A 13,849-nucleotide genomic window follows, 5' to 3' on the forward strand; every position below is an offset into this window, starting at 1 on the left:
GGGCACAGGAGTGGCCCAAGTGCTCTGCTTCCCCCCCAGCTCTGCAGCCTATGAGCTCTCCCATCGGGCTCCTGGGCAGAGGGATGGGGGGATGTGGAAAAAAAAATGTCATCAGGCTTGGTGGAAAGGGAGAGCTGAAGGGAGTAGCTCCTTCAAAGTCTCTAGATGGGGGGAGGGTAAGAAGGCAGTCATGTACCCACAAGAGAGTGCTCTGTGTGCCTTTTTTGGCACCCATGCCATAGATTTGCCATCACTGACTTGTATGATCTGTTGCAGAGCATAAAGTAGGGAAATTCTTTGAAAAACTAGTCTCCAAATTATGATGGAATCATAGTCTCAGTTAAAAAGGAACCCCAGAGGTCATCTAGTCCAGTGATGCCAAACTCAAATAGAATTGAATCCTAATTTATTATCTTTGAAAGCTACAAATTAACATTATATCATTGCATTGCAATTGCTAACATGCATTGCATTTTTATTTATTTTTTAATGGTTCCCAGTCATAGTTTTGTCTGGTTTGGGCCTTGCTGGAGATTTTCATGCTTGAGTTTGACACCTTTTGATCTAGACCACCTTCTATATTAATAGGCATCCCTTAAGCAGAATTCTCATCAGTTTTCCCCACATCTAGAAATTTCATTGACAAGAAATTTTATTCTTAAGTAATTTTACTACAGTGGTTTTGGAGTTTCCTCAGGGGTGTTCTGTATACCAATGAAATCACAGGTCCAATCCTTAACCTGGTTCTCTCTTAAGAGTCTTATTGCTTCAAGGGAACAAACAATTTAGTAATTTTGGTAGTACTGATTGATGCCTTTGTTTGTGTAATATTTCTTTCTTGAGTCTCCCCTTGAGCACTCTTGGTTAAGTAATTAATAACTTTTAGGATGTTTTTTGTATTATTTTAAGGGTCTTATCTCATTGTTGGAATTAACTTAAACCCTTTCTTCCTGAATTTCCAAAAGTAAATGCTCCATACTAACAAACTATTGGTGAGGCTGTGAATTGATTCTCAACCATTCTGGAAAGTGTGTACAGTCTTAGCAGTACTCTTGTTTATCCAAAGCAAAGTAGATGTTCACAGATAGGGAAAGGGCAAATGTGTGTGTGTGTGTGTGTGTGTGTGTGTGTGTGTGTGTGTGATATACCACGTAAATATAATGTAGTATTATTTTTTGTTAAAAACAAACATTGGAAGAATTTTATGAACTGATGCAAAATGAAGCATAATCAGGAAATCAAACAAATATCATGACATCAACAGTGTAATGAAAAGAAAAACAAAACAAAATTGAGAGCTACATATTTACAAAAAACCAAGCTTTCCCCAGAGAAGAGTTGAAAAACATATCTCTCTCCTCTTTTTGCAAGGTGGAAAACTGGTTGTCATACTGCACCTACTGTCAGATATGATTAATATATTGGTTGGTTTTATCAAACTGTTCCACTCCTCTTTTTTATTTTCTATTGCAAAGAATTGTTAAGTTGGGGAGAGAGAAGGTATATATTTCTATATAAACATGATTTAAAAATACATCAATAAAATTTTTTAAATGTTCTTGCCTATTAAGATTATTATTAATTTATGTAATTTATAAACCTTAAAGTACTAGGTAAATTTCATCTTCTTATTCATACACAGAATTATTATAAACTCCCAATTTTCTTCAGTGAGTTATTTTTAGCAAGTTTCGATTCCTTTCATCTCCTTGTCCCCAAAAGACTACTTTTGATAAATGGCAATGCAAATTAATTATTCTTCCCATGTTCTTGTTTAATTGTTTCATTCATGTCCAACTCTTTGTGACTTTCTTGGCACAGTTACTGGAGTTGTTTTCCATTTCCTTTTCCAGATCATTTTATAGATGAGGCACTGAGGCAAACAGGGTTAAGTGACTTTTCCCAGGGTCACACAGCTAGTAAGTGTCTTGAGGCTGGATTTGAACTCCTGAAGATGAAGCTTCCTTATTCCAAGCCCAAAGCTCTATGCCCTGTGCCACCTAGCTTTCTCTTGGGTTCCTATGTTCTGCTTAAAACAAGGGGTTCATCTGATGTGTTCTTGTAAAGACTATAGCATCAGTCCTCCTATAGGTGAATTGCATTTGGGTTCCCCAAATAGTTGCTCATCACTTAATAAGTTATAAATTAATAATACTTGATTTAAAGTATCTTAATGTGATCTAATAGGTATATTTTTTTTTATTTTAGATGTTGCTTCCATGATAGTATGCCCATAGAGGTAGGAAAGGGAGAGGATAATCTTTGAATAAATTCTAAATGGATTTTATTTTCTTAGAAAAATTCTGTATTATATTCTCAAATAAAAATATTACATAGGCTTTTTTGCTCTATTTGACTGGTTAGTACTTATTTTCAGACTGGTGCATCTTATTCTTCTGCTCTAGTGAATCTATGATCTTAGCAACATGGATATTTTGGGCAGCAGTGCTGACCTCGAACAAAAATGCTTGCTCATCCTGCATAATTTCTGCCCTGCCCTCTCATAAGTTTACCTTGTAAGGACTATATGACATACTAGAACCTTTTTTTGAGTTTTCCTGGCAGTGCATAACTACCAGTGGAGCGGACCATTGATTGTTCCTTGCTCTTCATGTAACCAAATGATCTCTTTTGTGGTCATATATTTATCATCCTTCAAACCACCTCTTCATAGTTCCCAGTTGTAATATGTTATGGCTTGCTCATGCCCATAATTCACCTCTTTATTATCCTTTGTTTGATCCTCAATTTTACTTCCATCATAAACTATGGTATTTCATGATATATCCATACAAATATTAAAAAGATGGGCCTTTGTTATTGGTAGAAGCTTAGGAATATTAAAAGAACTTGATAATATCCCAAAGGGAAACCAGTCTGTGTTTCTTTCCATGTTCAATTTTGCACTCTGCTTGTAGTCTGTCCCAGATATGTATACTAATTGATAAGTTTAATGATGTCCTTTTGACTGCATATCTCAGTCTGCATAATAGGATTCTTCTTGATCCACTTGTTTTTTTCCTGTGTACTTAGACAAAAATCTCTGATGATTATGGACCTTATTTAGGGTGTGCCACTATGTTCTAGGGCTCAATAAAATAATCAACAAATGAGCATCTGAAGAACCTCACCTATATTTAGAGAATCCCTCTTCAATTTAAACCCAACCCTGGACCTCTTCCATGTCAGCGATGACCACCTTAGGCAGGCATATAATTTCCTGTTTTGTTCCTCATTTCATGATAAGTGGGCCTTTAATAAAGAGATTACTATTATGTCTTTCAAGGAGTATTGTATGGTAATTTATGTGTGCATAGAAGACAACTTGTTGGAGTATAACAAGTTAAAAAAGCAGTTTTCTGGTACTGAATCGAATGCTCTTTTTTTTTTTTTTGTAGACAACAAACCATAAGCATATTGAGATATTGCCTGTTCTGTCTTTGTTCTCTGTATGATTCAAAAGCAGTGGATTTCTGTGGGAGATTGCTTGAGAAAACATCCACTTTTCCTCTCATAATGTATATGAAGATTATTCTCATTAGCATTTTGATAAGATGGGCAAATGAACAATTTGATCAGTGGCTAAGAGTACTTTAATGATTGGCCTTTTTTTGGTCAGTAATTAGATCAAAGACTTTTTTCTACTCATTTTGTAACTTCTCCTTTTTCATGTTTTTGGGGGATTATTGTTCTCAAAATTGTTTTGCTTTTGACATAGACCTCTTGTTTATTTGTGCTCGAAAAAGAAACCATTAGCACATTTATAGCGATAGTCTTAGAGTCAGAATGAAATGGTTTCATGGTTTTTAATGATTTTTTGTTATAAAAATTTTTAGATTTTTTTTCCTTTTTATTATTTTTTTTTGGCCTCTATCCAGTTTTATCTTAAGTGACTTTAGGATGACTTTTCTTATTAGAGTCTCTGTCCAAGCTTTCTTTTTAAAAAGTTATCGATATATTTTTTATACCCTTCCTCTCCAGTTATTTCACCCACCGCCAAATAATTATACTACTCACCACCACTCACTTGTAACAAGAAAAAGTAGTTAAGCAAACCACTTTATCAATATTCTTCATCGTTAGTCCTCCAATTGCCATAAGAAGGGAGGTACTTCTTCAAGTCTCTCTAAAGCCAAGATTAGTCATTATAGTCACTCAGTATTCAGTTTTATTTTAGTGTTCTTTTCATTGATGTTGTTTCATTTATATATATTGTTCTCTTGCTTTTGTTTACTTCATTCTATTTCAGTTTATGCAGTTTCTTCCTACATATCTCTATATTACTAATATTCTTTATTTCCTCCTGAAACAATAATAGTTCACTACATCATGTACCAAAATTTATTCAGTCATTCCCCAACTCCTTTTATTTTTGGGGAAATGACATTTCCCTATATATTTTGAATGTCAGTCTTTTATTAGAAATAAGGTGCACCCCCCCCCCCCCCCAGTTGATAGTTTCTCTTCTTATTCTAACTAATCAAAAGCTTTCATTTTGAGAGAGAGAGAGAGAGAGAGAGAGAGAGAGAGAGAGAGAGAGAGAGAGAGAGAGAGAGAGAGAGAGAGAGAGAGAGAGAGAATGTATATGTATATATGGATGTTTGTAAGTATATTTTGATTCTGGTAGTGTCATATCTTCTGTATTTATATTTCCTCCCCATAATTGCCCTTGAGAGTTTTGGCCAAAAATTTGTTAAATCTTCCTTCCTTCCCCCTCCCCCCCCCCCCCCCCATCTTAGATTCAATACTGTGTATTGCTTTCAATGGGGTAGATTGGTGTGGGCCAGGCATTAAGTGGTAACTTTCTCAGGTCACACAGCTTGCGAGAGTCTGGGGCCAGATTTGAACCCAGAATTTCCTGTCTTTAGGCCTGGCTCTCCATCCACCTAGCTGCTCCCCTTCTTTCTGATTTTAATGAAAGTAAATTTGTTTAGAATTTAAATTTGTTATGTTACGCTGCCAAAATTCTTATCAGAATTGGGTTATTTAACTAATCTCTGACATTACTTTGAAAAGTGGACAGTGGGCAAGAGCTTTAAAATTCATGCCTTTTAGATTTTAAACTCTTAATATTTTCCACTGCATACAATGTAATATATCAGAGAAATAAAAAAACTAAATCAAAATCCCTGAATTCTTACCACTTAACCAGAGTAATAACATTTGATTGTAACAAATATATCCTACAGGAAGGTTTGAGAAATACAGTTGGGGCTTAGGAGAGGAGAACATCAGAAAGAAGAATAAGAAGCAAAGGTTGTAGATAAAATGTAGCTAGAGAGAAAAGGCTATGTGATTCTGAAATTGTTTCATGGCTGTGCATATTTATTTTATCTAGGCTAAAAAGGTAATGAATCTTCTTATAATGACACCATCCTCTACAAATCTAAAATCATTAATGTTATCTGTCAGCATTGTAAGCTTTACTTAAATGATTATGTTTTGTTTTAATATAAAATCATAAAAATAAGACATTTCAAAGATATTGCGATCTTTTTTATGTGATTAAAACAATGAAAGTTTTACAAATTCTGTTCACATACAGTGTATAAGTAAATTTAATGAACTGTTTTTAATAAGTTTCATAATTAATTCAGAAGCATTGTAAATTTACACACACATTGGTTCCTATATTAACTTTTATTTGTGGTCATTTTATACTATCCAAATTTATTTGACCACCTTTTTTTTTTAATATTTCCTTGACACTCCCTCTTTAGAGACAGAGGCAATACCCTGAATAATTCCCAATTAGAAATTGTTTAACATAAAGCACAAATTTAAATGTTAGGCTTGATAATTACTTTCCTACAATTGCTATTTTGGGTCCTTTCTTACTAGCCTGAGGAAATGACACGATTGAGAAGCATGAACAGACAACTCCAGATAAATGTTGACTGTACACTGAAAGAAGTTGACCTCCTTCAATCTAGAGGTATAGACTTAATTATTTGGTTAAAACATAAGTTATAGTGTGATATTTTAAGATGTTTAGATAATATAATGTTGATTAGAGATTTATAAAGAGAAAAACTTGTTGAGCATAAGGCTATACATTTCTGATAAATAACTCAATTTCTTTTTAAGGCCACTGACTAAATTTTTCCCTAGCAATTATTAATGCCTCAATAATGTTTTCATTCTGAAATTCTTACCTTTGAATTCTGAATTAAAAATAGATTCTTTAGTTATTACAGAATTATAAAACTTAATGTTAGGAGGGATTTTAGCTATCTTCCAATCCACTCCCTCAACTTATAGATGAGGAAACTGAGAATAGAGATGAATCAAGTTGTTTTAGGTGGTCACCAAGGACCCTTCCAACTCAAGTTCTTTGATCTTTGAATTTGTCCTATATTACATTACTAGTAATTAGTAGAGCCAGGATTTGGATGTAGGTTCTGCAACTTCAAATCCAGTATAGTTCTTACAAATTAATAGTCTTATTAAGTTGTCTTATGTTTAGTATGCATTTCATAGAAATTCAACTTCTGAATAAATGTGATTTTCTTTAAATATCATTGCAAAAATATAGATCTAAGAATTTATAATATTCATGTTTAGTTCTTTGTATCATTTTTTGCATTAAACTCAAGCTTGCAATGGTACCATTTTAAAAATGTTATTATAGAGCATAATTTTTAAGCGTGTAGTTTAAACTTTCCATGGCTTCTAGACAAAAATCAAACATAACTTTCGAAAAGAATCCCAAATTGGAGTGAGGCCACAATACAGGTAGAAGCAAATCTGGTGGTGGAAATTGAAAACCCTAATCAGATATGCCCAAAGAAACAACGTAGGGTCAGGTAGAGAGGTAAGACCCACTAATCTGAAGCATTAAGAGAATCTCTAGAAGTTTTGTGAGTGATAGATGCAAGATTTTATGTAGAAAATGACACCAGTTTTTTTGTGTGTGTATGAACGTTAAGGGGGAAGATTTATATGACTAAAAGAATAAAACTATCTGAACTATCTGGTTAGTCTTTACTACAGACTTCTTTCACAGGAGAGCTACTACCAGCTTTGACTTAAGTAACTGAAGTAGCACATATAAAGCATTTAATGCATAAAAATTATAGTTACAAAATCATGTAATTTTTAATCTTAGAATCTCTATGATGAAAGAGACCTAAAAGGTCATCAAATCCAATCCATATCTGAATAGTATTCCCTCTATGATATCCCGAATTAGCATTTATCCAGTCTGTGCTTTAAGATTTCCAGTAGTAGGAGATTCATTGACTCCTGGGGCATTCCATTCTCCCTTTGGACAGCTCTGTTTTTTTAACAAAGTTTTTTCTTGCTTGAAGAAGTCTAAAGTCTGCCTCTGCAATTTTCCATCCATTCCTTCTAGCTTCACCTTCTGAGATCAAGCAAAACTAGTCTTAATTCAACTTCCACAAGATAAGCCTATGGATATTTGAAGACAGTTCTCATTTTCTTTCTAAGTCTTCTGTTATATAAACTGTATATTACTAATCCCTTGACAAGATCAAGATGTAGCATAGTTTTTAGTCCCTTATCATCGTAGTCATTCTCCTTTGGATGAGCTTCACACTTCTCTAAGTCCTTCTTAAAATGGGACTCCTGGAGTTGATGTAACATTTGAGACTTCTTATCAAGGCGGAATGTCACCTCCTTGGTTTCAGGAATTATGCTTCCTTTAATGTTGTATCTGATCACATTAGGATTTTTAGCTGCCATGTTACATTTGATACATACTTAGTCCACGAAAACCTCCAGGTCTTTTTTACATATAAGGAAAGCATATATCAGAGGCAATCTGTTATAGTAGAAAGAATGCTGGACTTGAAGTTGAGAACTGGGTATGAATTCTGCCTCAAACACCTAAATATGTGTGAACTTGGGCAAGTCACTCAACCTTTCAGAGCTGTTTTCACCATTTGAAAAACAAAGATGATAATATTTATACTAACTATCTCATTGGGTAATTTCAAGGACAGCACCTTGCACACCTTACAGTATATATAAATATGAGGAGCTTTTGTCTCCACTGTTCTGTACTTGTGTAGTTCAGTTTTCAATAGAAACACTTTTGTCCCTTGTTGAATTTATCTTTGATTTGGTCTAATTTCAAACTATTAAGATCTTTTTAGCCCCCATTTGATGATTCAACATATAGGTTATCCTTCCCAAATTTATATAATCTTCAAATATGATAATCATGCTGATTATACTTTAACATAACTTATTTCTAAAAATTCTAGCAAGAAGAGTACCTTAACTTAGGACAGATTTATTCATCATTTTTAAATACCATCATGAGCAGTCTTAAGAAATTACTTTTAGATCATCTTACAGTGTAAATTGATGCACATAGATATTTGTGGTAGAACACAAGAATGGCATCAGGATTGTAGTAATATTCTGTCCCTTACGTACCTTCTTTGGATCCTCTATAATGGGATATTTTGGTATTTAGAAGTCCTAAGTACTTAACTTAGTACTTTAGTATTTAAATTCCTCATAGGCAGGGTTTAAGGGTTTTTTAAATTCTATATGATAACATAGATATGATATATATGATATAACATGTAATATGATAATACTAATATATGATTCTATATAATAAGATTTCAGTGTGTAACTTTAATGCTATAAAAAGAAATTTTCTCTTCTTGGGAAAAATTAGAATTGACCATCTTTATGGTCCCTTCTTGCTTTTAAGATTCAGTGGTTTACTGAAAATCTCTAACAGTAACAAAAAAGTCCAAGAATAAGTGCTTTGTTGAAGGAAAGAATTTAGAATATGAACAAAAGAGTATTATATCTATAAAAGTCAGTCTAGGAAAGTAAGAGAATTGGGTTATGTTGTTAGATCTGTGTTTGTGGATCACAAACATTACTAAATTTCTTTAAATAGAGTAGAACATAGAAATAATTTACATAAATAAAAAACTTGACATGGAATAGTGATAGTGAACATTTAAAGTTATACTGTCAGTGAAATAATTTTAACAGGTATAGGAATTCTTGTAGATACTGGTATTGAGATTTTTCTTCAAGAGATTGATCCATCATTTATTCTGCAGTTGTTTCTGTGTTCCATCTGTGCATTGGTTGAATTAATTGATAGACTCTATGTATAATACATTTAAGAACTTCAAGCTTATACTATTTTGAAATCCTATGAGTTTTTATAGACCATTACATGTAATAAAGTATATAAGCTTATTAGGAATCTTATACATGGACATATATCTTCCTTCTGACTATTTCATTTTACTTTTTCTTAAGTATCTATTAAGAAAGGAAATTGTTCTCACTGTATGGGCTAGTTGCTATTTCTCTTCTTTTGTTACCCAACAAGTTTGTTTATATCTACCTAAGAATAATAATATAAAAGTTTTAGAACTGTTATTTTAGATAATTTAATGAGAAATCATTGGGAATGGATTTTTTTTATTGTGTTATTTTCCTCTTTTGAGGATAGTGTCCAACTAAAGTTGTAATGAAAAAGGGCAAGAGTTGAGTTCAGTAGACTGTTAAGGAAATTATTTTCTTATTTTCTTTAGAATATTTTCTTCTGTTCTAATTTCAAGAAAATATGTCTTAACTTCTTGCTTTATTTTTTTCTTGATGGGCAATATTGCAGTTATGGGAAAGTAAACCTAAATTGCTGCTTTATTTTTTTCTCAATAGGCAAATTTGATCCAAAAGCTATGAATAATTTTTATGACAATATAGAACCTGGTCCTGTTGTGCCACCGAAGCCATCAAAAAAAGGTGAGTTATCAAGAGGTTGGTTACCATAAAAGTATTTTGGGAATACTCATATTTTGACTTAATTTAAGAGAAATTTATTAAACTCTTACAATGTGTGAGTCCCTTATAGTCAGTAGGGATACAGAGGATAAAATCAATCATCAAACATTTATTTAAAAAAAAAATCCAGTCCTGACTTTTAAGGAACCTACAAATATCTAAATACAGGATAATTTGAGGAAGATGACAGTACTGATAACTGGTGGAGATCAGAGATAGTTTTTTAGGGAAAACATGTAAGCTGATAGGGATTCTGAGAGATTGAGATGAAAGGAGTTTATTTGGGCATGAAGTGTGCAGAGTGGGATAATGAAATGTTGCTCTTGGAAAAAAGTCATTTGCCTGGATTGTAGAAGTTATAAAGAGTAGTAATATGAACTAAAATTGGAAAGTTTTATTGGAGTCAGGTTGGAAAGAGCCAGGCAGAAGCAATAGGGAACTGATGAAAGTTTTCATGAAAACAGCAAGACTTTTACTGACAGATGATGAGTGGTTTTATGAATTGAAGAAAAGGAGACATGACAGATGGTTTTTTTTGGTGGTGGTTTTTCAGTTGTTTTTCAGTCATATCCAACTCTTTGTTGTGTTATTTAGGGGTTTATTGGCAAAGATCCTAGAGTGATTTGCTATTTGATTCTCTAGCTCAATTTGGCAGATAAGGAAACGAAGGCAAACAGGATTAAGTAACTTGTCCAGAGACACATACCTAGTTAGTGCCTTGGATCTTGATTTGAACTTAGGAAGGTGAGTTTTCCTCACTCTAGACCCTTTATTCTATTCACTATGCCATTTAACTAACCAGGAAAGATGTTATTGGATTAAATTGAAAAAAAAATTGGCAAATTATATGAAAAGCATAAGAGAAATAAAGGAGAGAGACATGACAAGGCTTATTCTGATCTGAGAGTAAAATCCTCGATAATTGAGAGAATAGTGATTCTGTTTTAGTCAATTTGAATTCAAGATGCTGGTGGAAGAGGACATATATATAGGTGGTTCAATGGTTTGGAGTCAGGCCCAGATATGGGAGGTTCAAATCTGGCCTCAGGTACTTCCTAGCTCTGTGACCTGGGTCAAGAAACTTATTTTTCCCTGCTTAGCCCTTATGGCTCTTCTGCCTTGGAGCCAATGACAGTATTGATTTTAAGACAGAAAGTAATTATGGGTTAAAAAAAAAGATCCTGATGAAGCATAAAGGAGGGTATGGGTATGGCCAGTAGTTGAGTGATATATGAAGATTTTGTTGATTAATGATTATCATTTTTTAAAATAAGCTGCTTAGAAAAACAAGCAAGCACTATTCTCAGCTGTTACAAAGAAAGCAAGGATAGCAATCATGATTTCTGACAAAGTTAAAGGTAGAATAATTACAATCAAGAGAGATAAACAAGTTATATAGTATGTTAAAGGGTACCATAGACAGCAAAGCATTATCAGTTTAAATCTATATGCACCAAATGTTATAGCAATCTAAATTTTTAAAGGAAAAATTAAATGAATTACAGGTGGAAATAGATGATAAAACAATAATAGTGGGAGACTTTAATCTCTCTCTCAGAATTAGATAAATCTAACCAAAAGATAAATAGGAAAGAAGTCAAGGAGATGAATAGACTCATAGATAAGTGAAGTATACTAGTTATCTGGAAAGAATTGTATAGGAACTGAAAAGAATATATCTTCTTTGGGGTATCATCACAAAAAATATTATAAATGTAGATAAGCAGAAATATTAAATGTAACTTCAGACCATAATGCAGTAAAATTTTTATATAATAAAGGACCATGACAACAAAAAGTAAAAACTAATTGAAGTCTAAAGAACCCAGTCTTAAAAAATGTGGGTTAAAGAACAAATTATTGAAATAATAAATAATTTCATGGAAGAAAGAGAGCATACCAAAACCTTTGGGATATAGCAAAAGCAGTAACTAAAGAAAATTTTATATCTCCAAGTACTTACATTAATAAAACGGGGGGAAAAAGATGAATGAAATAGGAATGCAATTTAAAAAACTAGAAAAAGAACAAGTTAAACATCTTCACCTAAGAACCAAATTATAAATCCTAAAAATTAAAAGTAAGATCAATAAAATTGAATATAAGGAAACCATTAAGTTCATTAAAAAGCAGAAAATTGGGGAGGATTTTATAGATAGCCCCTTAGATAGAGGTCTCATAGATAAATATATAGTAAACTTTGTTAAATTTATAAGAATAAAAGCTGTCCCCCATTTGACAAATGGGCAAAAGATAGAAATACCCAATTTTCAGTTGAAGACGTTGAAGCCATATATAGATATCTAAAAAAAAAAATGCTCCAAATCACTACTAGAGAAATGCAAATCAAAATCCTTACATCACCATACTAAGTAAAATGATAAAAAGACAAAGTGACAAATGTAATAGGGGATATAGAAAAATGGGGGACACCAATGTACTATTGATGGACCTGTGAACTGATCCAACCTTTGTGGAGAGCAATTTGGAATTGTACCCAAATGTTATAAAACTTTGTATATGTTAGAGTATTGCTAGGTCTGTTTTCCAGGAAGATCACGGAAAGAGGAAAAGAATCCATATGTTTCTAAAATATTGATAGCAGCTCCCTTTGCATTGGTAAAGAATTGGAGAGTAAGGGGGTGCCCATCAATTTGGGAATTGCTAACTCAGGTCATGGTAGATGATTGTGATTAGAATATTACTCTATCATAAGAAGTGAACAAACCAATTTTTTTAAAAATCTGGAAAGAAGTATATGAAATAACTAACAGTGAAATGAGTATAACCAAGAGAACATTATACACAGCCATAGAATTAATAATAGAAGAATAAAAGGAGAATATTACCCCCAGAAAGTGAACAGAAAGATAAAACCTAAAAGACTTAATTTATATAAACATGTTGGCCTCCATGATGATATTCTATTTGAGATGGGGAAGGGTTGGGACACTAGTGAATGGAATTTATTATGTAGATAAGAAGAAAAGTCAGTGAAACATATAGATCTATGATTTCATTTGCAGAATATCTTCTTTTTCCTTATATTTGGAAATGCTTGTTTTGTTTGGATTTATAAACATTTGGAATAATATAATATTTTCTTTTTCTGGGGGAAAAATTGATATTGATACTAGCAATTATGAAATGCCCTGGAATTTTTATTTTTAGAAAATGCTTAGATTAGTAATTCATTACTATTGTTTTTGGAGACAATTTATCTAATGGTAGTTTATAGAAAAAAGTTACATATTACTACCTTTACAATTAAAATATCCTGAATAAAATGGATTTTTTTTACAAATTAAGAATTTTCAAAGGTATATTTACTTTGTTTTAACAAGAATAGAAAATTAACATTTCTGAAGGTAGAATAACTGACATTTTAATTGGTGAAGAGACTATGAGACCACTAAAAAAGATTTTATATTCAGAAAAAAAAATGCAGTTTTTTTCTTTCACCCAAGTAAGCTAGGTTAACTTTCATATGAGGAATACAGGTTAAAAAAGAATTGTGATTTTATGTTTTTGTTAAATAGAAAAATTCAACCATAGGAAGATATAGGGAAACCCTTTTTTCCTTGTTTGGAAGACTTTAAAAATAATTTTTAAAAATTTATTTGACATGGTTTACTTGTAGTCTTGCTGACAGGCAGGGGAATGATCCAGATAACCACTTAGATTCCCTTTCACATATTTGATTCTATGATCTTTTTAAACTTTCTATTCTGCAAAAGAGATCTTAAACATTTTTATGAATTGATTTCAGGGGCAGCTAGGTGTGGCATAATGGAAAGCGTGCCAGACTTGGAGTAGGGAGAACCTGGGTCCTAATTTGGCCTCAGACACTCCCTAGCTATGTGACCCTAGGCAAGTCACTTAACCCGATAGCCTACTTCTTGCTGTACTTCTTAGAATTGATAGTAAGACAGAAGGTAAGGGTTTTAAGGATTTTTTAAAAAGTTGATTTGTATTTAAAAGCAAAGCATAAAATAATTTGTGTTAATCATTTTATTACCAGTTGACACTGAATATCTATAGACAAATGTTATAGTTTTTCCTG

The 13,849-nt window shown here is 32.6% G+C and overlaps 1 protein-coding gene across 5 annotated transcripts in view; it reads left to right on the forward strand.

Annotated features, from left to right (window-relative positions):
- Positions 1-13,849, forward strand: part of TAB3 (TGF-beta activated kinase 1 (MAP3K7) binding protein 3) — an 85,319-nt gene that overhangs the window by 53,689 nt on the left and 17,781 nt on the right. For 3 of the 5 annotated variants that reach the window (XM_007493367.3, XM_001367207.5, XM_007493369.3), the window contains 2 exons: positions 5,842-5,935; positions 9,664-9,747. In XM_007493367.3, coding sequence (XP_007493429.1) covers positions 5,842-5,935; positions 9,664-9,747 — 178 coding nt within the window. The remainder of the gene's footprint in view (positions 1-5,841; positions 5,936-9,663; positions 9,748-13,849) is intronic. The other 2 variants (XR_467031.3, XR_467032.3) reach the window with 1 other exon arrangement.

This window comes from Monodelphis domestica, chromosome 4 (assembly GCF_027887165.1).
Source record: "Monodelphis domestica isolate mMonDom1 chromosome 4, mMonDom1.pri, whole genome shotgun sequence".
Classification (NCBI taxonomy): domain Eukaryota; kingdom Metazoa; phylum Chordata; class Mammalia; order Didelphimorphia; family Didelphidae; genus Monodelphis; species Monodelphis domestica.